The following is a 27887-nucleotide window of genomic DNA, read 5'->3' as shown; positions in this document are numbered from 1 at the left end:
AAATTTTTTTTTTTTTTTTTTTTTTTTTTTCAAATTGTGTTTTTTGAATCAAATTGTGATTTTTTAATCAAATTGTGTTTTTTTTTTTAATCAAATTGTGTTTTTGAATCAAATTGTGTGTTTTTTTAAATCAAATTGTGTTTTTTGCAAGAGGCGACGAAAGCGGTACCTACTATTAAATGGGAATCGAAATGTGTTTTTGTAAGGAGTGATGGGAGGGGGGAAGTGGGAAATGGGATGGGAATGGGTCAAAAGGACAGTGGGATCCTACTACTGATGGCTTGGCTATTGTAGGTGCTATGATGAGTCTGTATAGTTTTTTTTTTTTTTTTTTTTTAGTCCGTATAGTTCCTTTACTTTCATGTTACTTTGTATAGGGGAAAGGAATTTGGAATCCGTCTAAATTTTCAAAATCTAGAAACGGAAAATGGGTAGGTCCGTTCTGGGGTCCCCCTTTTCCCTGATTCAAAAAATGGTTTTTAGGACATGGTCTGTACGGTACCTATGAATGTTTGTCTCGAGAAGACCTTAATGTAAAGCGATTATTTTTGATATTTCGTTTTTCACGTTCTTTTTTTTTAATTTTTTGTCAAACTTAATCAAGTTCGATTTTTTGTGTGTGTAATGTAATAAAAAGTCATGTGATGTTCTGAACCATATTTTTTTTCGCCCCTCTTCTCTTCCTTTCATACGCTCTTATTTCTCTCTCCCCCCCCTCCTATCTTCCTTGTCCTACCCCTCTATCCGTCTCTTTTTAACTCCTTTTCTCTCCCTCTATCTGTCTCTCTCTCCCTCCCTCTCTTGTTTCGTGTTCTTTCCTAGAAAATAATAAATTAAAAATCTCTCCTCCCCCCTCCCTGTCTTGTTCTTGCCGCTACTTTATCACTTGCATTGTTATTGTAATAATTATAATAATAATTATCATTATTACTTGCATTACTACTGTTGTTATTATCATTATTATTTTTACTTTTTTGTTATTTTTTCTTGCATTGTTATTTTTGCCAAAGCGTTTTTCCACGCTCCGTTGTTGTCTTAGCGAAAATAGTAATAATAATAATAATGATAATTTTCCTTTGTCGTTAATATGATGACGGTAATCAGTGCAAGCGTTTCTGAGAATATGCTTTTCCCATTCTAGAAATCAGATCAAAAGAAAAACTCAGTTACAGTTCCCTTTGTCAAACCTCCTAAAATAAGCTGGGTCCGTCCCTCCGGGAATTTTTCAGCCCGTAGTTTATTCGATCGTGGTTAAAGAAATACCCATGTACCTCCCGTAGGCGATGACGTCATAATTCATGACTGCCCCTTCGTTTGTTTGTAGATTGTTAGAAGCTGGATGCTGAAAGGCAAGACAAATGTTAGCAAATAATTCCAGACTAGAAGCCAGAAGTGAAGCCAATACAAATAAACATCCAAGGTAACCAGTAACCACGGCAGCTTGGCGAATCGAACCAGGAACCTTTGGCGTAGAGGACGACTACCGACTACCCCGACTCCTTGTAAACCAGAATTAGATCCAAGTTAATCGACACTACTTTCCTTTCACCCAAATTAAATGAGGTTAACTAGGTCGTCCCGTTTCTCAAGAGCTTTTTCAAGAGGTTTGTTAGAGGGAACTGTAACAACGGAGGTCTTATCGTCCCGAAATCGAAGAGAGAAGGAGGACAGGATAGGAGAAAGCCAGCCTGGGCGAAAAGCAAACCCGCAACCTAGCGCTTACAAGACAGACGTGATACCTTTCAAGCTAATTAGGCTGTCTGAGGTCTTTTCAGAGGGTAACGTGCTCATAATGCTGGAGCTATAGATTGTCCTACAGCAGGTGATTAGAGCGGGGACTCAAAAAATTAAATTGTACATTGTTTTTTAGCTGAATACCCCTTAGGGATGATTTTTTTTTCTTCTTTCTAATAATATAGTATGAAGAGAAGATTGTTAGATGGCTAGCAAATATTTTCCTTTTGTAGGATTTGAGAAATGGGACTACCTAGGGGATTATTTTCTCCGCTCCCAATATTACAAGACAGAATGGCAAGATATACACACCTCTTCATATAGTAAACCAATATATAAATATCTCTAATAACTAGTGGAATAATAAATAGATATATAGAATATAAGGTGCTCGGTTCTAGCGGGACCACATCTCTTGGTTACCTGTGGAGAGGGGAAACAAATAAAACAGGGTAGGAAAAAAAAAAAAAAAAAAAAAAACATGATCCATACTATCAGACCCGAACAAATTTAGTATGTAAGTACTTACTGTTGATCGAAGCCATTCAGTCCCGGTTTTCAAAATAAGAACCCAACCAGGTCTACATCACAGGAATTGAACTGCTCAGCCAACGCAGCCCGCAGCCTTTGCTTGACTCCAACACTGATTTGGATATCACAATGATCACATACATTGAGTAGCAGATAGGCTACAATGTTCTCTCTCTTGGCCAGAAGAATTTCCAGTCCTGTCTCGTATTGGCCGAGTGAAATGTACGCCAGAAGAGCCGAGTACTGAGAACAAAATGGGAAATAATAGTACAATAATACAAGAAAATTACAAGAATAGTACCTATGTACAGCAAAATTACTAGGCATAAAAGTCCAACGACTAGTCCCTACCGGCAGGGTAGGAAAATAGCACAGTTCTCACTCTCCTTTATCTCCGACAGCAATAGAGGTAAAATGAAATTTGTATTTTGATCTTCTTCTTCTTCTTCTTCGCCTTTTCCCATGTTCAGATGGGGTCGGCGTTTGTCGTCGGCCTCTCAATCAGCTGTAGAGTGATCGCTTTGAGGCCAACTGGCTTTGGCTAAACAAACTTTTCCGAGTGGGGTGCCCTTCGCACTCAACCTTCGCTGCCGCGGGTTCGATTCCCGTCCGGGGCGGATTTTATCCTGATGGGATAATGTTCGTTCTCGGAACGGCTGGCTTTCTCCTATCCTGTTCTTTTCTCCTAAATTTCAGGACGATAAGACCTCCGTCCTCCATTGTTACCTACAATGTTACAGTTCCGTCTATCAAACCTGTAAATGGTTCGTTCTCAGAACGGCTAGCTTTCTCCTACCCTGTCCTTATCTCTTCGGTTTCGGAGCGATAAGACCTCCTCACAGTTCAAATCTCTCTCTCGAAAAAAAAAAAATAATAAAAGTAAAATACTTATCCCAATAATCCCAATATTAGCATTTAGCATCTTCTGAGTGATTTGAAAATTGTTTCTCCTTGATTAAGATTCAATATCTTTCCCCGAACGACATTTGAAAGGAAAATGATAAATTTTAAACAAATTAGAGAACGAGAAGAAGAGAAATCAGATTGGCATGAATTACAACGTTAGTCGCGGACAGAAAGTTCCTATAGCCAGCCTAGTTAGCTTGGTTGGTAGTGCGTCTGCCTTGTAAGCGCTAGGCCGCGGGTTCGATCCCCGCCCGGGGCGGATTTTATCCTAATGGGATAATGTTCGTTCTCGGAACGGCTGGCTTTCTCCTATCCTGTCTTCCTTCTCTCTTCGATTTCGGGAGGATAAGACCATAGCAGTTACAGTTTCCTCTGTCAAACCTCTTAAAAAAAAAAAAAAATCTCTATCACTAAAAACCTTCTGGCAGTTACCTATACAGTAATGTTAAAGTTATTGAGATTAGTAGGTACCACAGGTAACATGAACTGTTTTTCATTTCAGGCCCGAGTTAAGAAGCATCGTTGGTACGGCAAGATACTCAAGTCAGGTAATCCGGTCATCATGTCCGTGGGGTGGCGTAGGTTTCAAACCCTGCCCATCTATTCCAAGCAGGAGGACAACATGCGTTATCGTATGCTCAAGTATACTCCGCAGCATGTAGCGTGTATGGCACACTTCTGGGGCCCCATAACAAGGTCCGGCACTGGGTTCCTAGCTGTACAAGATGTGGCTAAGAGAGAGGTACGTACATGGCTTACATAGAGAAAACTAAATAGTAAGAGTTGTTGTTTTAGCGGCTTTAACTTTCCTCGAATGGTGACGGCAGAATAAAGAAAAATAATAATAGTGATTTGTTATACTGCTCTTGTAGGATTGAAGAGTCCTTTTACTCCTGTGGTAGGCTGTTATTGTGTCCCTTCTCGCCCATCTGATGAGAGGCATACTGCGGAATGGGCATGCTACGATGCCGGTGAAACACTCTTTTTTTTATGTGGTCGAATTCTCAACTTATACATATTCAGGACACACAATTCTATAATTTGATTGGGATTGAAATTGAACCTACCACGCATTCCTGTTTTTAACAGGCGAGCGTCCTCTACACCACCGAGGCCGGTACATCATAGTAGGATAGGATAAGATTTTTTATTTTATTCCTTAGAACAATTCCAGCTCAAGCTCAATAAACTTTGAGCTGCACCCTACTCGTCTAAAACTTTAGCAAAAGAGCAAGTAAGAGAGATTAGGAATTAAGATAAGGAAAGTACAAAGTCCCTAAGAAAGGAATTCTATTTTGGTTTCAGCCCGGGTTTCGAGTGATAGCAACAGGCACCATTCTGGACGCCAATCAAACCGCGGAGGTCACCAAGAAGCTCAAACTGACCGGAGTTCCCATGAAGATCTACAAGAAGACAGCGTTCATCAAGGACATGTTCAATTCGACCCTGGAGGTGGCCAAATTTGAGGGTCTTCGTTAACATGACCAAATGACCATATACATATACACCTATTCCATTTTTAGCTTTCTATCATAGAATTTTGCGATTTCGTCAGATTATAATTTTCACTCTCCCATATCGTGTGATTCTACTTTGAATACAGATTTTTGGGGGAAAAATTCGTAAAAAAAAAAAAAAAAAAACAAATTCGAGCCTCAAATTTAGATACTAAATATATTATGTAGGTATAAAAAACAAGGCTAGGTTTAAAATAAGGTAAGTACAACGTTGATTTACAGGTTTTCTTAAATAAACTATGCTTAAAAAATATCCACAAGCTTGAAGTATCCATAAGCCATAAGCTTATGATGGAAATAAAAGGCTCCAAGAACCAGTGTATATTTGATGGATTCATTCAAAACCAAAGAACGAACCTTCATTTGTCTTAATATTTCAAGACCGAAAAAGAAGCTCCATCCAAGTTCTCCATGGACAAATTTGATCGACCAGTTTGATTGAATTTGCTACCAGCTTGATTGAATTCGCTACCAGCTTGATTGATTCTCTAGTAGAGAATCTCTACCAGCTTGATTGAATTTTCAACCATGATTCCAACAGACAATAATCAAGTTGGATACGAGTAATACCAGCTTGATTCAAGCCAGATTCAAGTTGGATTCAGGCTTGATTTAGAGTGGATCGAGGAAGTACCTTTGCCGGTGTCTACAGTCCTGAAGAACGAAAAACAGAGTGGATTTCAGGTTAGAAATCTAATGGAAAACACAAACTACCTGGTCCCTAGATGAGAGCTTTTAAGGTAACAGGCTGCCGATTTCCATGTGCTTAAAAATAATAATAATAAATAAATAAAAATAAATAAATAAGTAATAACAATAATAATTAATAGTTCATTGAACCACTAATAAGCTACTTCCCTCTGTTATTATTGCTCCTCTTTGTTTCTAGCTTTTGAAAAGAAATATTAAAAACACTCCTTCTCTTCTTTCCTCTTCTCCCTTATTAAAGTTCTTCTCCTCCCTTATTAAAGTTCCTTTCTCCCTTATTAAAGTTCTTCTCCTCCCTTATTAAAGTTCCTTATTTCTCCCTTATTAAAGTTCTTCTCCTCCCTTATTAAAGTTCTCTTTCTCCCTTATTAAAGTTCCTTTCTCCCTTATTAAAGTTCCTTTCTCCCTTATTAAAGTTCTCCTCCTCCCTTATTAAAGTTCTTCTCCTCCCTTATTAAAGTTCTTTTCTCCTTTATTAAAGTTCTTCTCCTCCCTTATTAAAGTTCTTCTCCTCCCTTATTAAAGTTCTTCTCCTCCCTTATTAAAGTTCTTTTCTCCTTTATTAAAGTTCTTCTCCTCCCTTATTAAAGTTCTTCTCCTCCCTTATTAAGAGTTCTTCTCCTCCCTTATTAAAGTTCTTGCTCCTCCCGTTATTAAATGTTCTTTTCTCCTTTATTAAGGTGTGTTTCCTCCCTTATTAAAGTTCTTCTCCTCCCTTATAAAGTTCTTCTTCGTCCTCTCCCTTCTTCTTCCCTTCCCCCTGGATTAAAGTTCACTTTCAGACACATTGCATCAGTCTCTCCCTTATTAAAGTTCCTCTTCCTTCTCTCCCTTATTAATGTTCTCCTTCCTTCTTCTCCCTTATTAAAGTTCCTTTCAGACACATTCATCAGTCATTCTTCAAAGGACCTTCTTGTTTCTTGTTGTGCTTCTTCCTCTTTCTCTTCACCCTCCTTTCTTTAAATTTCTCTTTTTACTTTCTACTTTCTATTAGTCTGTGTAGTTTTTTTTTTTTTAGTCCGTATATATAGTTCCTTTACTTTCATGTTACTTTGTAGAGGGGAAAGGAATTTGGAAATTGGAATCCGTCTAAATTTTCAAAATCTAGAAACGGAAAATGGGTAGGTCCGTTCTAGGGTCCCCTCTTCCCTGATTCCAAAAAAGTGGGTTTTAGGACATGGTCTGTACGGTACCTATGAATGTTTGTCTCGAGAAGACCTTAATGTAAAGCGATTTTTTTTGATATTTCGTTTTTCACGTTCTTTTTTTTATTTTTTGTCAAACTTAATCAAGTTCGATTTTTTGTGTGTGTAATGTAATAGAAAGTCGTGTAATGATCTGAAGCAGATTTTTTTTCTTTCCTCTTCTCTTCCTTTCATACGCTCTTATTTCTCTCCCCCCCCTCCTATCTTCCTTGTCCTACCCCTCTATCCGTCTCTTTTTAACTCCTCTTCTCTCCCTCTTGTCTCTCTCTCCCTCCTTCTTGTTTCGCGTTCTTTCCTAGAAAATAATAAATTAAAAATCTCTCCTCCCCCCTCCCCTTTCCTGTCTTGTTCTTGCCGCTACTTTATCACTTGCATTGTTATTGTAATAATTATAATCATTATTACTTGCATTACTAATGTTGTTATTATCATTATTATTTTTACTTGTTTTGTTATTATTTCTTGCATTGTTATTTTTGCCAAAGCGTTTTTCCACGCTCCGTTGTTGTCTTGGCGAAAATAATAATAAAAAATTATCATTTTCCTTTGTCGTTAATATGATGACGGTAATCAGTGCAAGCGTTTCTGAGAATATGCTTTTCCCATTCTAGAAATCAGATTAAAAGAAAAACTCAGTTACATTTCCCTTTGTCAAACCTCTTAAAAAAAAGAAAAGAGGAGAGAGACAGACAGAGAGAGAAAAGAAAATCTCAAGCCGAACATAACATGAGCCACTGAACATAACATGAGCCACAGAACATAATATGAGCCACTGAACATAACATGAGCCACTGAACATAATATATGAACCACTGAACATAACATGAGCCACTGAACATAATATATGAACCACTGAACATAACATGAGCCACTGAACATAACATGAGCCACTGAACATAATATGAGCCACTGAACATAACATGAGCCACACTGAACATAACATGAGCCACTGAACATAATATGAGCCACTGAACATAACATGAGCCACTGAACATAATATGAGCCACAGAACATAATATGAGCCACTGAACATAACATGAGCCACTGAACATAATATGAGCCACTGAACATAACATGAGCCACAGAACATAATATGAGCCACTGAACATAACATGAGCCACTGAACATAACATGAGCCACAGAACATAATATGAGCCACTGAACATAACATGAGCCACAGAACATAATATGAGCCACTGAACATAACATGAGCCACAGAACATAATATGAGCCACTGAACATAACATGAGCCACAGAACATAATATGAGCCACTGAACATAACATGAGCCACAGAACATAATATGAGCCACTGAACATAACATGAGCCACAGAACATAATATGAGCCACTGAACATAACATGAGCCACAGAACATAATATGAGCCACTGAACATAACATGAGCCACAGAACATAATATGAGCCACTGAACATAACATGAGCCACAGAACATAATATGAGCCACTGAACATAACATGAGCCACAGAACATAATATGAGCCACTGAACATAACATGAGCCACAGAACATAATATGAGCCACTGAACATAACATGAGCCACAGAACATAATATGAGCCACTGAACATAACATGAGCCACAGAACATAATATGAGCCACTGAACATAACATGAGCCACAGAACATAATATGAGCCACTGAACATAACATGAGCCACAGAACATAATATGAGCCACTGAACATAACATGAGCCACAGAACATAATATGAGCCACTGAACATAACATGAAAATAAATAATAATAAAATAATTAAATAAATAAGTAATAACAATAATAATTAATAGTTCATTGAACCACTAATAAGCTATTTCCCTCTGTTATTATTACTCCTCTTTGTTTCTAACTTTTGAAAAGAAATATTAAAAACACTCCTTCTCTCCTTTCCTCTCCTCCTTTCTCCTCTTTCTCCTCCCTTATTAAAGTTCTTTTCTCCTTTCTCCTCCCTTATTAAAGTTCTTTTCTCATTTCTCCTCCCTTATTAAAGTTCTTTTCTCCTTTCACCTCCCTTATTAAAGTTCTTTTCTCCTTTCACCTCCCTTATTAAAGTTCTTTTCTCCTTTCTCCTCCCTTATTAAAGTTCTTTTCTCCTTTCACCTCCCTTATTAAAGTTCTTTTCTCCTTGCTCCTCCCTTATTAAAGTTCTTTTCTCCTTTCTCCTCCTTTATTAAAGTTCTTTTCTCCTTTCTCCTCCTTTATTAAAGTTCTTTTCTCCTTTCTCCTCCTTTATTAAAGTTCTTTTCTCTTTTCTCCTCCCTTATTAAAGTTCTTCTTCTCCCTTCTCTTCTTTCCTCTTCTCCCTTCTCTTCTTTCCTCCTCTCCCTTCTCCTCCCTTATTAAAGTTCTTTTCTCCTTTCTCCTCCCTTATTAATGTTCTCCTTCCTTCTCTCCCTTCTTCTCCCTTATTAAAGTTCCTCTTCCTTCTCTCCCTTATTAATTGAGCCACTGAACATAATATGAGCCACTGAACATAATATGAGCCACTGAACATAACATGAGCCACTGAACATAATATGAGCCACTGAAGTTAGTTTAGCTGTCAGCCTAATTAGCTTGGAGGGTAGCGCGTCTGCCTTGTAAGTGCTAGGTCGCGGGTTCGACTCCCGCCTGGGGCGGATTTTATCCTGATAAGGTTCGTTCTCGGAACGACTGGCTTTCTCCTATCCTGTCTTCCTTTCCTCTTCGCTTTCGGGACGATAAGACCTTAGCAGTTACAGTTCCCTCTTTGAAACCTCTTGAAAATGTTCAGTTTTCGCCAAAAAAGTTTCTTAGGTTGAAGTCCACCATCTCATGTTACCTCTGAGCACAGGAATGAAGCAACGTTGCGCGTGGTTAGTATGCGGATGGGTGACCATCTGGACAATCGCGTGCTGGCTTTTCCTGACCTTACTCAGGCTGGGTGAGGTTAATGTACAGGGTAGCTTATTGCCAAATGGAGGGTAGAACCCCCCGTCACTAAAAACCTAAGCAGTCTTGGTATTCGAGCCCAAATAGAGGAGTTGCAATTGGGAAAATATTTATTATAAATGGTCGATTCCTATGTAAAAAGTTGGGAACAATACAAATCTGAGGTCAAAACTCCGAAAAAGTAACTTTAAAAGGTCGAAAATTCAAATTTTAATTGCCGATTTAATGAAAAAGTTCAAAGAGTTGTGACGTCAGATTTCACGTCCAAATGCGCAGAAACGCATGCGCACAAACAAACGAAGCGAGAGTGATGAATTATGACGTCATCGCCTACGGGAGCGTATGCGTTGCCTGCGAGGGAGCTTTGCTCGGGACATTTGATGTGACGTCATCGCCTACGGGAGCGTATGCCGTGACGTCAAAGTTCACGATTTACCGGTATTTTTTAAATCGATTTATCTCGGGATCTAGAAGTCGTAGGAGAAAAAGAAAAATTCCGTTGGTCCTCATTTTTCCTGCTCTATGACTTTGAAACATCACCCAAGTAAGCGCAACTCATCTATTGACTTGGAAAAACACCTCTATATGTATGTCGATAGTAGAAAAATCTAAATCTACATTAACACAAAAACAAAAACACTTCGAAACATATGAAAATATAAGTATGTATGTATAAATATATTTACACGTTAAAAAAATAATAGAAATAAAAAAATACAACAAAATGGAGGGGGTGTGGATTTGGAACCCCCTCGAAAAAATTATGAATTTAAAATTTTAAACGGTTATACTAATTTTGTATCTTGATAGTCACTGGGTTCTAAGAGTTCAAAGGCCTTACTGTTATTTGCTGATATAATGGGCCTTTTTAATCTCAACTGATAGTATAAATAAGGTTTATCGAAATCATTTATGAAACAAATAAGTCCATGCTTGAAAAAAATTGCAAAAGATTGAACATGATTTGAATATTTGGAATAATAAAATATTTTCATTCGATGATTTTTTTTGCAATGAAAAACAATGTTCTGATATCTAAAAAAAATCTGTTGCTATGAGAATCGATTGATTTTCATGGGAGTTCTGGAAGTTGCTAATTTTTCTTCTCAATTTTTGTTAACTATATTTATTCATTTTTTTGTTTTCTTTACAGAAGCAACCCATAGAGGCTAAGCCTGGGTTACGGGTCGGGGGGAAATAAATAAAATGAAATTGGAAAAAGAACGTGGTAAAATGCACATCAGCTGGTATTAAATAACAAATTTAGTGATTATAAAATCGGGGGGAATAAATAAAATGAAATTGGAAAAAGAACGTGGTAAAATGCACATCAGCTGGTATTAAATAACAAATTTAGTGATTATAAATAAAAAGAAAGAAAACCAGAGACGAAAATGATTGCTAGTACAAAAACCTAGTTTTTTGAGCTTCGTGTTAAAATGGTCCAATAAAGAAAAAGAGCGAGATTTAAAAAACATAACCATACAAATAAATAAACTGGTAATGATATAAAAAACAAATGCTATATAATAACGTCATTATTCTTAAATAAATAATAATGGGATCCCTAACATGTTAATAAATAAATGTTTAAAGGAATGTCGTAAAAAAACCACAAATGCACTTAAAAAAATATTTTGTTAATAAAAAAATGGAAAATATGTATGTAGTTAATAAGAAAAAATAATAACGTAAACCTAAAAACTGAAGAGGACTGACAACACAGGGTTCGCGGGTTCGAATCTCGTGATTGACGTGAGAAAATTGGACTCATAAATGCCTTCTCTTTTTCAATAAATATTCTGAGTAATAAATGTAATAATACTCGTAGATCACTTTCTTTATAAAGGTTCTTCATTCACAGAGTCCATAAAGATTTAACAAGCACCAAAGAAAAGGACCCCAAAAACAGTAACATTGTGTAGAAAAGACAGTTAATAAGAAAAAATAATAACGTAAACCTAAAAACTGAAGAGGACTGACAACACAGGGTTCGCGGGTTCGAATCTCGTGATTGACGCGAGAAAATTGGACTCATAAATGCCTTTTCTTTTTCAATAAATATTTCGTGATTATCTGAGAAATAAATGTAATAATACTCGTAGATCACTTTCTTTATAAAGGTTCTTCATTCAGGAAGTCCATAAAGATTTAACAAGCACCAAAGAAAAGGACCCCAAAAATAGTAACAAGTGTGTAGAAAAGACCAGATATATTTTTTCTATGATTTTTCCCGTCCAAGTGGTTCGAACCCGTGACTGTCGGTATACAAGGCGAGTACCAAACTACCAGTCTCAAGACAACCTATTGCTTTCACGTCTTACAAAGATTACAAGAATTACAAAGTCGGATATTTACTAACACTAGGCACTCTAGGCAGGCTAATTTTGAAAACTTTTTAAGTACCTCCTAATAAATTCACTCGTTTGTATAGAAACAATAAACAAAATAAACACTAAAGGTGGGAACACACAATAAGGCAGAGAGACTTATAATCTGACAATATTCCATACCAAGTGATTGGTCTTCGTTAACATGACCAAATGACCATATACACCTATTCCATGTGAAAACTTTTTAAGTACCTCCTAATAAATTCACTCGTTTGTATAGAAACAATAAACAAAATAAACACTAAAGGTGGGAACACACGATGAGGCAGCGATACTTACAATCTGGCAATATTCCATACCAAGATTACCAAGTGATCGGTCTTCGTTAACATGACCAAATGACCATATATTCCGAGAATGAACATTATCCCATCAGGATAAAATCCGCCCCGGGCGGGAATCGAACCCGCGGCCTAGCGCTTACAAGGTAGACCGGGCGGGAATCGAACCCGCGGCCTAGCGCTTACAAGGTAGACGCACTACCAACTAAGCTAATTAGGCTGGCTACTTTTATCTTTTAAACGGAGATTTAAAATTCCTACTCCACAGTGGCAGCACATTGAATCCAACAGTTCCCAATAGATCACTGAAGTATTCCATGTTTAGCTTTCTATCATAGAATTTTGCGATTTCGTCAGATTATAATTTTCACTCTCCCATATCGTGTGATTCTACTTTGAATACAGATTATTGGGGGAAAAATTTCGTAAAAAAACAAATTCGAGCCTCAAATTTAGATACTAAATATATTATGTATAAAAAACAAGGCTAGGTTTAAAATAAGGTAAGTACAACGTTGATTTACAGGTTTTCTTAAATAAACTATGCTTAAAAAATATCCACAAGCTTGAAGTATCCATAAGCCATAAGCTTATGATGGAAATAAAAGGCTCCAGGTTTTCTTAAATAAACTATGCTTAAAAAATATCCACAAGCTTGAAGTATCCATAAGCCATAAGCTTATGATGGAAATAAAAGGCTCTAAGAACCAGTGTATATTTGATATCTAAATTCATTCAAAACCAAAGAACGAACCTTCATTTGTCTTAATATTTTAAGACCGAAAAAGAAGCTCCATCCAAGTTCTGCATGGACAAATTTGATCGACCAGTTTGATTGAATTTGCTACCAACTTGATTGAATTTGCTACCAGCTTGATTAAATTTACTACCACCTTGATTGATTCTCTAGTAGAGAATCTCTACCAGCTTGATTGAATTTTCAACCATGATTCCAACAGACAATAATCAAGTTGGATACGAGTAATACCAGCTTGATTCAAGCCAGATTCAAGTTGGATTTTGAACAGCCAGCTGATTCAAGTTGGATTCAAGCTTGATTTAGAGTGGATCGAGGAAGTACCTTTGCCGGTGTCTACAGTCCTGAAGAAACGAGCAAATTTAGATACTAAATATATTATGTAGGTATAAAAAACAAGGCTAGGTTTAAAATAAGGTAAGTACAACGTTGATTTACAGGTTTTGTTAAGAAAACTATGCTTAAAAAATATCCACAAGCTTGAAGTATCTATTAGCCATAAGCTTATGATGGAAATAAAAGGCTCTAAGAACCAGTGTATATTTGATGGATTCATTCAAAACCAAAGAACGAACCTTCATTTGTCTTAATATTTCAAGACCGAAAAAGAAGCTCCATCCAAGTTCTCCATGGACAAATTTGATCGACCAGTTTGATTGAATTTGCTACCAGCTTGATTGAATTCGCTACCAGATATTTGATGGATTCATTCAAAACCAAAGAACGAACCTTCATTTGTCTTAATATTTCAAGACCGAAAAAGAAGCTCCATCCAAGTTCTGCATGGACAAATTTGATCGACCAGTTTGATTGACTTTGCTACCAGCTTGATTGAATTCGCTACCAGCTTGATTGAATTCGCTACCAGCTTGATTGATTCTCTAGTAGAGAATCTCCACCAGCTTGATTGAATTTTCAACCATGATGTCAAACAGACAATAATCAAGTTGGATACGAGTAATACCAGCTTGATTCAAGCCAGATTCAGGTTGGATTCAAGCTTGATTTAGAGTGGATCAAGGAAGTACCTTTGCCGGTGTCTACAGTCCTGAAGAAACAGAAAAACAGAGTGGATTTCAGGTAAGAAATCTAATGGAAAACACAAACTACCTGGTCCCTAGATGAGAGCTTTTAAGGTAACAGGCTGCCGATTTCCATGTGCTTTTTTACTTGGCTGTTAAGCTAACAGGCTGGTAATTTCCATTTGATTTGTACAGGCTTAACAGGGCGGTTAAGCTAACAGGCTGGTAATTTCCATTTGATTTGTACAGGCTTAACAGGGCGGTTAAGCTAAAAATTTGTCAGGGACCAAAAAGCAAAGCCACAATTGGTCTTACGACTTGGATTGCAAAGTCCATAACTACATTACAGAGGTGAGTCTTTGTAAATAAATATGTTGAAGGGTTAACTAGTCTACAAGTAAAACTAGCAATAGAAACAAAATTCAAAAGTTTATGTTGACAGAAAGGGGGATTAGTAGTTTAGAATGGTCTGTATTAATTGTATTCTGCAAGGGACCACAGTTTCAGAAAAAATTCCATCTAGTTACTGGTCTCGAGTACAATACTGGCCTCACGTGGGTATTATAATTAAGATCCCGATTTCCATGTGCTTTTTTACTTGGCTGTTAAGCTAACAGGCTGGTAATTTCCATTTGATTTGCCTGACTACAGGCTTAACAGGGTGGTTAAGCTAACAATTTGTCACGGACCAAAAAGCAAAGCCACAATTGGTCTTACGACTTAGATTGCAAAGTCCATAACTACATTACAGAGGTGAGTCTTTGTAAATAAATAATATGTTGAAGGTTTAACTATTCTACAATAATTGAAATTAGCGATAGAAACAAAATTCAAAAGTTTATGTTGACAGAAAGGGGGATTAGTAGTTTAGAATAGTCTGTATTAATTGTATTCTGCAAGGGACCACAGTTTCAGAAAAAAATCCATTTAGTTACTGGTCTCGAGTACAATACTGGCGTCACGTGGGTATTATAATTAATATTGAAGAGAAGATTGTTAGAAGCTGGATGCTGAAAGGCAAGACAAATGTTAGCAAATAATTCCAGACCAGAATGAAGCCATGGCAAGTATTCATCCGAGGCAAACACGGTAGCTTGGCGAATTGAACCAGGAACCTTTGGCATAGAGGACGACTACCCAGACTCCTTGCAAACCAGAATTAGATCCAAGTTAATCGACACTACTTTACTTTCACCGAAATCAAATGAGGTTAACTAGGTAGTCCCATTTCTCAAGAGCTTTTTTAAGAGGTTTGTTAGAGGGAACTGTAACAACGGAGGTCTTAACGTCCCGAAATCGAAGAGAGAAGGAGGACAGGATATGAGAAAGCCAGCCTGGGCGGAAAACAAACCCGCAACCTAGCGCTTACAAGACAGACGTGATACCTTTCAAGCTAACTAGGCTGTCTGAGGTCTTTTCAGAGGGTAACGTACTCATAATGCTGGAGCTATAGATTGTTCTACAGCAGGTGGTTGGAGCAGGGGCTCAAAAACTTAAATAGATCAGTTGCGCTTACTTGGGTGATGTTTCAAAGTCATAGAGCGCCTTACCTGTTTAGGATAAAGTTACACTTACAATAAGTTCATTTAGACCGCCAACGTAGGATTGAGAAGTCCCTTTTTGTCAGCAGTCTCAATAAAGTCTCGTTTATTGGGTATAAAGTGTGTTGCTCGTTTATTGGGTATAAAGTGTGTTGCTACGATGGTACAGAGTAATGTTGGGGTAAAACTTGAACCTTTTCGGTCAAAAAGGTTAAAGATAAAATCCGCCCCGGGCGGGAATCGAACCCGCGGCCTAGCGCTTATAAGGCAGACGCACTACCAACTAAGCTAACTAGGCTGGCAAAAAAAAGGTCTTATCGTCCCGAAATCGAAGACAGGAGAACAAACCCTATCCGTTTCCGATAAAGTACGCCCCGGGCGGAATTTGAATCCTAATAGGTGACCATCTGGGCAATCGAGGCCCCCCTCGAGGGTGAGGTTAAAGTGAGTAGCCGGGTAGCTCGTCACCAAAATGGAGCGTAAAACCTCGGCATTAGCCACTGAACTACGCTTGGTTCCGCCCAGCACACGCGATGAACTCAGACCTATACCTGGACCTCCGCGTCTGAAAATAAACAACACGTTGGATCATAAATAAAATTATACATACTTTTACTTTTAAAAAAGCAAATACAAAATAAATCAAATCGAAAATTCTTTGTTGTAAAGCAGGGCTTTTCACAACTTTTGTGGATATCACAGCATTATACTAATGCCTCCTTTGCAATCAATTTCCATATTTGAATATTTTTCTATGGCCATGCCTTTTCTACAAGTTTGGCCATGCCTCGGGATGAACTAGCGGGATTCCGGAGCGAAGCGACGGAATTCAGCTAGTAAATAATAATATCGAGGGGAATGGAACTTAAAACGTTACGTAATTGCACGCTTCAATAGTCCTATAGGTGTATAACAAGTTGTTCAAATTTCATCAATATCGGATAAACCGTTCGAGAGTTATGGCAAAACAGACAAATTCAAAACGGGTTAGGTAGCATATAATAATAATAATAATAATAATAATAATAATATCGAGGGGAATGGATTAAAACGTTACGTAATAGCACGCTTCAATTGTCCTATAGGTGTATAACAAGTTGTTCAAATTTCATCAAATCGGATAAACCGTTCGAGAGTTATGGCAAAACAGACAAATTAAAAACGGGTTAGGTAGCACGCAAAATCTTACCTGAGTTTATTCTTGAGGTTGGTATTCTCGCGGGACATGGTCTCGTAGTTCTCTAGCATATCCTCCAGATCGCGCTGTGCTTTTCTTCTCAGACCGCGCTCTCTGGATATTTAAATAAATAATAATGGGATCCCTAACATGTTAATAAATAAATGTTTAAAGGAATGTCGTAAAAAAACCACAAATGCACTTAAAAAAATTATTTGTTAATTAAAAAAATGGAAAATATGTATGTAGTTAATAAGAAAAAATAATAACATAAACCTAAAAACTGAAGAGGACTGACAACACAGGGTTCGCGGGTTCGAATCTCGTCATTGACGCGAGATAATTGGACTCTCGTAATACTCGTAGATCACTTTCTTTATAAAGGTTCTTCATTCACAAAGTCCATAAAGATTTAACAAGCACCAAAGAAAAGGACCCCCAAAATAGTAACAAGTGTGTAGAAAAGATCAGAAATATTTTTTCTATGATTTTTCCCGTCCAAGTGGTTCGAACCCGTGACTGTCGGTATACAAGGCGAGTACCAAACTACCAGTCTCAAGACAACATATTGCTTTCACGTCTTACAAAGATTACAAGAATTACAAAGTCGGATATTTACCTAACACTAGGCACTCTAGGCAGGCTAATTTTGAAAACTTTTTAAGTACCTCCTAATAAATTCACTCGTTTGTATAGAAACAATAAACAAAATAAACACTAAAGGTGGGAACACACGATAAGGCAGAGAGACTTATAATCTGGCAATATTCCATACCAAGATTACCAAGTGATCGGTCTTCGTTAACATGACCAAATGACCTCTTGAGCCGCCGCTAATAGATATAAACTTACCTTCTTGTAATTGAGCCAGCTCGGCCTCCAGGCTCTTGAGCCGCCGCTCAGTTTCATTCTGAACCGCCGCTAATAGATATAAACTTACCTTCTTGTAATTGAGCCAGCTCGGCCTCCAGGCTCTTGAGCCGCCGCTCAGTTTCCTTCTGAGCCGCCGCTAATTCTTCTCTACCGGCCCGAGCCTCCTCAGCATCGCGCGATGCTTCCTTCAACTGAGCCTAGAGGGGACTGGATATTTCCTCTTCAGTTTCATCCAGTTGTCTCTTCAGGGTCTTCACTCGGGTGTTCACCTGGAAATAGAAAATTGTTGTTGTTGTTGTTGGTTGGTTGTCGTTGTTGTTGGTTGGTTGTCGTTGTTGTTGGTTGGTTGGTTGTTGTTGTTGTTGTTGTTGTTGTTGTTGTTATTGTTGTTGGTTGCCAAAATATCTCCTTTTTATTTGTTCTTCTTCGCGTTCGCTTCTAGTTAGAGCACAATAAGAGCAGAAACTAAGGAATTTTAACTGTGTTGAGCAAATTGCTTGTCACAAATGTCGTTTCCCGCTGAATACACCACGCTGTATTTCATGGTTTGAATTGGACTCGAACACCACTGAGGTTGGTAAGATTATTAATTTGAAGGTATTTGATATAGGGAATTGAAAAAAAAAAGTTGTTGGTTGGTTGTTGTTGTAAGGCGTTCAAGATTTTTGTTTTTCCAAGAGATTTGATAAGAGGAACTGTAAGAACGGAGGTCTTCTCGTCCCGAAATCGAAGAGACAAGTACAGGTTAGGAGAAAGCCAACCGTTCCTAGAACGAACCTTACCTGTTTAGGATAAAGTTACACTTACAATAAGTTCATTTAGACTGCCAACGTAGGATTGGAGAAGTCCCTTTTTGTCAGCAGTCTCAATAAAGTCTCGTTTATTGGGTATAAAGTGTGTTGCTACGATGGTACAGGAGAGTAATGTTGGGGTAAAACTTGAACCTTTCCGGTCAAAAAGGTTAAATTTCCTGTAGCCCTGATGATGGAGGGAGCGCCTCCGAAACATGTCGGCTTTTAACAAATAAACTACCTTACCTGTTTAGGATAAAGTTACACTTACAATAAGTTCATTTAGACCGCCAACGTAGGATTGAGAAGTCCCTTTTTGTCAGCAGTCCCAATAAAGTCTAGTTTATTGGGTATAAAGTGTGTTGCTACGATGGTACAGGAGAGTAAAGTTGGGGTAAAACTTGAACCTTTTCGGTCAAAAAGGTTAAATTTAACAGAGTAAACGATAATTATTTAAATACCTTTTCGACTTGTTCCTTGTATTGATCGGCATGTCTCCTCTCATCCTCTAACTGAATCAGGAATTCCTTGGTCTTCTTGTCTAACTTCCTGTTGGCCTTCTGTTGAAGCAATCTCTCCCTGACGTTCAATAAGCATGCGGTTGGATTCCAACTTCTGCGTTTGTGACCGCTCCGCGAGCAAATCTGTGGAACAAAACAAATCATGAATGAAGAATTTTCACAACTTTTTGCGATTACAGTATTAAATTACAAAGTGTTTCCTTTGATCAATTTCCATATTTCCACAAGTTTTTTTACACGGGTCATGTCGTCACTGGTCCCCACTTCATTAAAGTAGCTACTCTATTGTTCTCACAAGGCTGAGTGCACCCCGAATAACATCCAGAAAATTTCCTTTCTATTACAATCAGAGAACTTCCGCTCCGGCCGAGAATCGAACCTAGCACCTCCGGATTGAGTCAGTCCTCTTGACCACTCGGTTAAAATTTTAAAGTTAAAGACATCCAGAAAATTTCCGTCCCACTCGGGAATCGAACTCAGCACTTCCAAATTGTTGTTGTTGTTGTTTACTAATGCAAAGGAATTGATTATTATGTCATTTTCCTACGCGCGTCCCAATATTTTCCTACAATATCATTGCTGGCTTCCACGGCAGGGCAAGTAATTAAGTGTGCTGCATTCATGGGTGATTGATGTGAGCATAATGGGCATATTGGGGAGTCAGCACAGCCAATTCTGTGCTCTGACAAGCAGTCATGTCCTGAGGTGCTCTGACAAGCAGTCATGTCCTGTTAATAATCGGAATTTGGAATTTCACTTCCAAATTAAGACTATTGAAAACTCGGTCACAGAGGTAGGTGTTTCATTACAGGCAGGTGTCTCGTTCTTACCGGTATTGAGTTGCTCGATGGTGAGCTGTGACTTTCTCTGTTTCTCCATGTAGATTTCCATGTTGCTTTGTTCTTCTTCTAATTCTTCTTCCAGCGCCGAGATTCGAGCCTCCAACCTTCGCTTCTCATCTGCCAGCAATGTGCCTCTGTGGATAGTTGAAAATAAAGACAGATTAGCGATTACCTCTTAAAGATATTACTTTACAACTAACGAACTAAAATGTGCCTCTGTGGATGGTTCAAAATAAAGACAGATTAGCGATTACCTCTTAAAGATATTACTTTACAACTAACGAACTAACTGTAATTAAACTCAAGAGGTAAACGCTTCGACTTGCGCTGTGGATAGTTCAAAATAAAGACAGATTAGCGATTACCTCTTAAAGATATTACTTTACAACTAACGAACTAACTGTAATTAAACTCACAGAAAGACGTAAACGCTTCGACTTGCAAAAAACTTCATCAGAAGACATATTATGTGGTACCTGATGCACTCGACCCCAAATTCTAGTCAGCTTTTTCCATTCAGCTCTATTTTGTCTAATTCTTCTTCCAGCGCCGAGATTCGAGCCTCCAACCTTCGCTTCTCATCTGCCAGCAATGTGCCTCTGTGGATAGTTCAAAATAAAGACAGATTAGCGATTACTTCTTAAAGATATTACTTTACAACTAACGAACTAACTGTAATTAAACTCAAGAGGTAAACGCTTCGAATTGCGAAAAACTTCATCAGAAGACATATTATGTGGTACCTGATCCACTCGACCCCAAATTCTAGTCAGCTTTTTCCATTCAGCTCTATTCTGCCATTCGGTCCATGTGAGCTCTTTTTTTCTCATAAATCTTTTTTTAATTAGCTCAAAAAGATATTTGTTTAACAATCAAGCCAGAGGAGATAGCAGCTAAGCATTGTTATAATTTATGACTAATTAATTTTAATTACGGACTTGAAATCTCACCTGTTATTATGGCCGCTAATTTCTTCCGACATTTCGTCTCGTTCCGACTCTGCCGCTCTCTTGGCTTTCTCTGATGCCGCCAAATCTGAAACCAAGGGAAACATGGAATAAAATAAATTGTTGTGCCAACTAAAAGCTCTGTTATTAATGGCGAATCACAGTCCATTCTGAAAGTTCATTGAACCCCCAAGGAAAACGTAGACCAGGCCTCCCTAGAAGACCTGGCCACGGACCTTAGAGCAAGAAATAGTCGAGGAAAACAAAGCTTGGAGAGAGATCAAGTCGATGGCACAAAATTGAATCCGTTGGCGTTCCTTTGTTGAGGCTCCACGTCCCCCTCGGGATTATAGAACATATGTCAAGTAAGTCAATGTGAAGAATTGACCCCTATTGGTCAATTCTTCACATTGACACACACAAAAGGTAAACCTTTCATGAAAGGTAAACCTTTCACAAAAGGTAAACCATGCATCGTGTAATATACTGTAAGTAAAACATGGTATCTTAAGGCTAGATCTCTCTCGAATTGTGTTCTCAATGCTTGCATGTTGACTTCTAAACTGATTACTTTCCTCTCTTATTTCCTCTTTTCTCTTTAATTATCCTTATTTCTTAATCTTTTTTGACATTTTCTTTTCTTTCTTCTCTTGTTCTTACCTTTTCTCTTCTCCTCTGCTTGTTCTTCTTTCAAGGTGAGGTCTCTCTCGAATTGTGTTCTTAATGCTTGCATATTGACTTCTAATCTGAGCTTGGCATCCTCTGTGATCTGTAGTTCATCTTCTAGTTCTTCATTCTGAGCTTTCTGTTCCGCCAGTTGAGATTCCAACAGACGCTTGGCCTTCTCCAGCTCATGGACCTGAGGGAAAAAAGTTATGTTAAAATCTGAGGGGTATCAAAGTAGTTATTGTTAAAACCTGGTTAACGTCAATATGTTAAACTTTAACCTGGATAACAAAGTCACAATCAAAGTAGTTATGTTAAAACCTGGTTAACGTCAATATGTTGAACTTTAACCTGGATAATAAAGTCACAATCAAAGTAGTTATGTTAAAACCTGGATAACGTCAATATGTTAAACTTTAACCTGGATAACAAAGTCACAATCAAAGTAGTTATTTTAAAACCTGGTTAACGTCAATATGTTAAACTTTTAAATTTTTGAAAATTACCGCCAAGTGTCTGGTGAAGTGAATAAAGCCTCGTTTACAATATCAAAAAAGGCTCCGTCAACATGACGACATAGACCCTTCTTCTTGGGAACGATTCAGTTATTAAACTATCGGCATGATAAGTCCACCCCTGTGGCCTAGAAGTGCTCAAAATATAAAAAGGGTAGGAAAATAGCACAGTTCTCACTCTCCTTTATCTCCGACAGCAATAGAGGTAAAATGAAATTTATATTTTGATCTTCTTCTTCGCCTTTTCCCATTTCAGATGGTCGGGCGTTTGTCGTCGGCCTCTCAATCAGCTTTAGAGTGATCGCTTTGAGGCCAACTGGTTTTGGCTAAACAAACTTTTAACTCAGACCTATACCTGGACCTCCGCGTCTGAAAATAGAATAACAACACGTTGGATTGTAAATGATAGCACCAGAGTATAAATAATGGCAGAATCCTCGGCATTAGCCACTGAACTACGCTTGGCTCCGCCCAGCACACGCGATGAACTCAGACCTATACCTGGACCTCCGCGTCTGAAAATAGAATAACAACACGTTGGATTGTAAATGATAGCACCAGAGTATAAATAATGACAGAATCCTCGGCATTAGCCACTGAACTACGCTTGGTTCCGCTCAGCACACGCGATGAACTCAGACCTATACCTGGACCTCCGCGTCTGAAAATAGAATAACAACACGTTGGATTGTAAATGATAGCACCAGAGTATAAATAATGACAGAATCCTCGGCATTAGCCACTGAACTACGCTTGGTTCCGCCCAGCACACGCGATGAACTCAGACCTATACCTGGACCTCCGCGTCTGAAAATAGAATAACAACACGTTGGATTATAAAAACGAACATTATCCCATCAGGATAAAATCCGCCCCGGGCGGAAATCGAACCCGCGGCCTAGCGCTTACAAGGTAGACGCACTACCAACCAAGCTAACTAGGCTGGCTACTTTTATCTTTTAAACGGAGACTTAAAATTCCTACTCCACAGTGGCAGCACATTGAATGCAACAGTTCCCAATAGATCACTGAGGTAAAGCGAAGTTGTGCGTGATTGGTATCTTTTCTGGCCTCTCTTATGACTTATGAGGGACGTACTACGGGATGGGGGCATGCTACGGCAAAGACCACATGAGTCTGATGCCTAGTTGTTTCATTGCCCCAAAATAAAAGTGGCGAAGAAATGTCTTTTTTTAATTCATCTATCAAATCAATGAATTAATAAATTAATTAATTAAATTGAATTTCTTAATTATTACTCACTTGACTTCTGTCTCCAGTTGTTCCTCCAGATTGCTAATCTTGGTTTCCAGAGCATTGATCGTGGCCTTGGTCTTGGTACGCTGTGAGGTCTCCAGTTCAGCCAGCTTAGCTTTGAGTTCCTTGTTTTGACGTTCAATAAGCATGCGGTTGGATTCCAACTTCTGCGTTTGTGACCGCTCCGCGAGCAAATCTGAGGAACAAAACAAATCATGAATGATGAATTTTCACAACTTTTTGCGATTACAGTATTAAATTACAAAGTGTTTCCTTTGATCAATTTCCATATTTCAAGTTTTTTTACACGGGTCATGTCGTTACTGGTCCCCACTTCATTAAAGCAGCTACTCTTTTGTCCTCACAAGGCTGAGTGCACCCCGAATAACATCCAAAAAATTTCCTTTCTATTACAATCAGAGAACTTCCGCTCCGGCCTTCACCTCCGGATTGAGTTATCCCAATCCCAACCTAGCACCTCCGGATTGAGATAATCCTCTTGACCACTCGGTTAAAATTTTAAAGTTAAAGACATCCAGAAAATTTCCGTCCCACTCGGGATTCAAACCCCGCACTTCCAAATTGTTGTTGTTGTTTACTAATGCAAAGGAATTGATTATTATGTCATTTTCCTACGCGCGTCCCAATATTTTCCTACAATAGGTATCATTGCTGGCTTCCACGGCAGGGCAAGTAATTAAGTGTGCTGCATTCATGGGTGATTGATGTGAGCATAATGGGCATATTGGGGAGTCAGCACAGCCAATTCTGTGGAGGTGCTCTGACAAGCAGTCATGTCCTGTTAATAATCGGAATTTGGAATTTCACTTCCAAATTAAGACTATTGAAAACTCGGTCACAGAGGTAGGTGTTTCATTACAGGCAGGTGTCTCGTTCTTACCGGTATTGAGTTGCTCGATGGTGAGCTGTGACTTTCTCTGTTTCTCCATGTAGATTTCCATGTTGCTTTGTTCTTCTTCTAATTCTTCTTCCAGCGCCGAGATTCGAGCCTCCAACCTTCGCTTCTCATCTGCCAGCAATGTGCCTCTGTGGATAGTTGAAAATAAAGACAGATTAGCGATTACCTCTTAAAGATATTACTTTACAACTAACGAACTAACTGTAATTAAACTCACAGAAAGACGTAAACGCTTCGACTTGCAAAAAACTTCATCAGAAGACATATTATGTGGTACCTGATGCACTCGACCCCAAATTCTAGTCAGCTTTTTCCATTCAGCTCTATTTTGCCATTCGGTCCATGTGAGCTCTTTTTTCTCATAAATCCTTTTTTAATTAGCTCAAAAAGATATTTGTTTAACAATCAAGCCAGAGGAGATAGCAGCTAAGCATCCATTCGGTCCATGTGAGCTCTTTTTTCTCATAAATCCTTTTTTAATTAGCTCAAAAAGATATTTGTTTAACAATCAAGCCAGAGGAGATAGCAGCTAAGCATTGTTATAATTTATAACTAACTAGCCGAAATCCATCTAGTAAGTCCTTAAAGGCATGGCCGTTCATGTCACTCACCCATTTAGTGGTCTCGCTCGGCGTATAGTTTAACAAAAACGAACCGGAAAATAGCCTATAACCTTCACGGGAGTGCAAGCAATAAGTTGACAAAGTTTCATAGCAATCGGATGAGCGGTTTGGCCAGGCATCAAGTTCGAACAAACAAACATTCATTTTTATACATTAGATTAATTTTAATTACGGACTTGAAATCTCACCTGTTATTATGGCCGCTAATTTCTTCCGACATTTCGTCTCGTTCCGACTCTGCCGCTCTCTTGGCTCTCTCTGATGCCGCCAAATCTGAAACCCAGGTAAACATGGAATAAAATAAATTGTTGTGCCAACTAAAAGCTCTGTTATTAATGGCGGATCACAGTCCATTCTGAAAGTTCACGTAGGCGATACACACAAGAGGTTGTTAAAGGTAAGAAGCCTTATTGAACCCCCCACGGAAAACGTAGACCAGGCCTCCCTAGAAGACCTGGTCATGGACCATAGACCAAGAAATAGCCGAGGAAAACAAAACTTGGGGAGAGATCAAGTCGATGGCACAAAATCGAATCCGTTGACGTTCCTTTGTTGAGGCTCTACGTCCCCCTCGGGATTATAGGATATGAGTCAAGTAAGCCAATGTGAAGAATTGACCAATAGGGGTCAATTCTTCACATTGACACACACAAAAGGTAAAATTGTAAAACATTTATATGTGGAAATTTAGTTAAATTAGAATTCCCAAAATTTAAAAAGCTGATTTAAAAAAAAAGTCATAAGACGTTCTAAAAAAAAACTTACACCTTCTTGTAATTGAGCCAGCTCGGCTTCCAGGCTCTTGAGCCGCCGCTAATAGATATAAACTTACCTTCTTGTAATTGAGCCAGCTCGGCCTCCAGGCTCTTGAGCCGCCGCTCAGTTTCCTTCTGAGCCGCCGCTAATTCTTCTCTACCGGCACGAGCCTCCTCGGCATCGCGCGATGCTTCCTTCAACTGAGCCTGGAGGGACAATAGAGAGGAAGTAAATTAATAAGCCCAAAATATTTCCTTTTTATTTGTTCTTCTTCGCGTTCGCTTCTAGTTAGAGCACAATAAGAGCAGAAACTAAGGAATTTTAACTGTGGTAAGCAAACTGCTGGTCACAAATGTCGTTTCCCGCTGAATACACCACGCTGTATTTCATGGTTTGAATTGGACTCGAGCACCACTGAGGTTGGTAAGATTATTAATTTGAAGGTATTTGATATAGGGAATTGAAAATAAAAAAGTCTTATCGTCCCGAGATCGAAGACAGGAGAACAAACCCTATCCGTTTCCGATAAAGTTTATCGTCCCGAGATCGAAGACAGGAGAACAAACCCTATCCGTTTCCGATAAAGTTTATCGTCCCGAGATCGAAGACAGGAAAACAAACCCTATCCGTTTCCGATAAAGTACGCCCCGGGCGGAATTTGAATCCTAATAGGTGATCATCTAGGCAATCGCGTGCTGTTGGCTTTCCTAGGCCCCCCTCAGGGTGAGGTTAATGTGGGTAGGAGGGTAGCTCGTCGCCAAAATGGAGCGTAAAACCCCCGTCACTAAAAAACTTGGTGCCAGCCTAGTTAGCTTAGTTGGTAGTGCGTCTGCCTTGTAAGCGCTAGGCCGCGGGTTCGATTCCCGCCCGGGCCGGATTTTATCCTGATGAATAATGTTCGTTCTCGGAACGGCTGGCTTTCTCCTATCCTGTCTTTCTTCTCTCTTCGATTTCGGGACGATAAGACCACAGCAGTTACAGTTCCCTCTGTCAAACCTAAAAAAAAAAAATTGGCAATTATAAAGTAACGCTAAACCCATTAAAGAAAGGTTAATTTTATAGAAATGTTAATGATTGTATTACTGAAGATGCCTTCGCAGGCGAAACATATCTAAATAAATAAAAAAATACAACCAAATTTTTCTGAATTGTACAAGTTACTGTCCCTTCATTTCAAACGTTGATTTACCTGTAGTTTCTTGAGTTGTAAAAAATACAACCAAACTTTTCTGAATTGTACAAGTTACTGTCCCTTCATTTCAAACGTTAATTTACCTGTAGTTTCTTGAGTTGTTTCAAGGCATCCTCCTTGAGTTTATTGTTCATCTCGAGCTGCTGTTCCATATCCTTGTAGTCGGCTTCATATTTCTTTCTCGACGCTAGAGCGGCTGCCTTCTGTTTACGTTCATCATCTAATTCCGCCTCTACCTCTCGTAACTGCTTGGCAAGACCTAAGATTGATAATAAATAGGAAAAAAATAGTAAAGAAGATAAGCTAACTCCGTGGCCGAGTGGGTATCACACTAGGCTTGCACGCAGGAGGTCCGGGTTCGATTCCCGGTGGGGCCGAGGTTTTTTTCGGCTCTGTGCTTGGAATTCGGGCTACACTCAGCCTCATGAGGACAACTGAGTAGCTACTTTAATTGAGTAGCGACCAGTGGCGGCATTACAAGTCGAAGAGACGAGCGATAATAATAATAATAAAAAAAAATATATGATGATTGAGTAAATGAAAGACTTGTAATACTGTGATACCCACAAAGTTGTGAGAAAGCTCTCTCTGCTTTAACACAAAGATTCATGATTTGATTGGATTTTTTGATTGATAGTAAAGAAGGTACTAAGTAATGATGTGATAATCAGAAAAGTTGTGAAGAGGCTCTTTACTGTCACCGGAGCTACCCAGTAACTTGCAAAATACACAATAGATCGACATAATAATGATGTCAGCAGTTCTGGGAGCTTTTGGATGTGACAGACCCATGATTCATGGGAGTCGAAGTGTGTGAGCTGAAGAGTGTTTATGTGTGCTGAAAATCCTCTGGTGAGTCCTCCCTTATTATTACTCCTATCAATAATATAACTCGAAGGAAGCAACCCGATACATATTTCAACCTTGTCCAACATTGAAATAAGTAAATGTACATAATTCACTTTAACATACCTCTTCAATTCGCCACTTCTCCATTTCGCCAAGGTCGAGGGTTCGAATCCGTTCTAGAGGCCGTATTTATATTTATAGAATATATTTACATTTATAGAATATAAATACGGCCCCTAGAAGGCCCCTATTTATACGTATCTGTAGAAAGGTTTCAACTGGCCTTCGATCTTGGAAGTATCATTCCCCGGACTCGGGCTGCCGGAATAATTATACTACTTTGCCACAAATGATTCACAATTCTCGCTTTAACTGTCTGCATTTATCATTTCCTTTTACTTATTTTTTCTCTTTTCTCTTGTTATGCCCATCCCGTAGTTTGCCT

General features: G+C 38.6%; 2 protein-coding genes and 3 long non-coding RNA genes across 5 annotated transcripts in view; 2 read left to right on the top strand and 3 right to left on the bottom strand.

Moving 5' to 3' along the window:
- The first annotated feature begins 3652 nt into the window (after positions 1-3652).
- LOC103514486 (ribosome biogenesis protein BMS1 homolog) lies at positions 3653-4650 on the top strand. The gene is made up of 2 exons (XM_008479371.1): positions 3653-3913; positions 4477-4650. The coding sequence occupies exons 1-2, from the start codon at positions 3653-3655 to the stop codon at positions 4648-4650; spliced, it is 435 nt and encodes a 144-aa protein (XP_008477593.1).
- Positions 4651-4898: 248 nt separating this feature from the next.
- On the bottom strand, positions 4899-13298 carry LOC113469602. The gene is made up of 2 exons (XR_003392966.1): positions 13088-13298; positions 4899-5163 (listed from the first exon to the last, which is right to left on the bottom strand). It is a non-coding gene; the product is annotated as an uncharacterized LOC113469602 (long non-coding RNA).
- LOC113469601 lies at positions 11516-12260 on the bottom strand. Its single transcript, XR_003392965.1, has 2 exons — positions 12106-12260; positions 11516-11926 (listed from the first exon to the last, which is right to left on the bottom strand). It is a non-coding gene; the product is annotated as an uncharacterized LOC113469601 (long non-coding RNA).
- Positions 12514-12940, top strand: LOC113469600. The gene is made up of 2 exons (XR_003392964.1): positions 12514-12720; positions 12810-12940. It is a non-coding gene; the product is annotated as an uncharacterized LOC113469600 (long non-coding RNA).
- A 1671-nt stretch (positions 13299-14969) lies between the features above and the next one.
- LOC103514485 (myosin heavy chain, non-muscle-like) overlaps positions 14970-27887 on the bottom strand; it is a gene marked incomplete at its 5' end in the record, with an annotated part of 67047 nt that continues 54129 nt past the window's right edge. The window contains 10 exon segments of the mRNA XM_026827444.1: positions 14970-14983; positions 15928-16079; positions 16704-16813; positions 17780-17833; positions 18817-18934; positions 23110-23299; positions 24005-24150; positions 24834-24918; positions 25478-25607; positions 26677-26852. Coding sequence (XP_026683245.1) covers positions 14970-14983; positions 15928-16079; positions 16704-16813; positions 17780-17833; positions 18817-18934; positions 23110-23299; positions 24005-24150; positions 24834-24918; positions 25478-25607; positions 26677-26852 — 1175 coding nt within the window.

Source organism: Diaphorina citri, unplaced genomic scaffold, assembly GCF_000475195.1.
Source record: "Diaphorina citri unplaced genomic scaffold, Diaci psyllid genome assembly version 1.1 scaffold1152, whole genome shotgun sequence".
In the NCBI taxonomy this organism is placed as follows: domain Eukaryota; kingdom Metazoa; phylum Arthropoda; class Insecta; order Hemiptera; family Psyllidae; genus Diaphorina; species Diaphorina citri.
The sequence above is the reverse complement of the archived record's forward strand: the minus strand, read 5'-3'. Positions and strand labels throughout refer to the sequence as shown.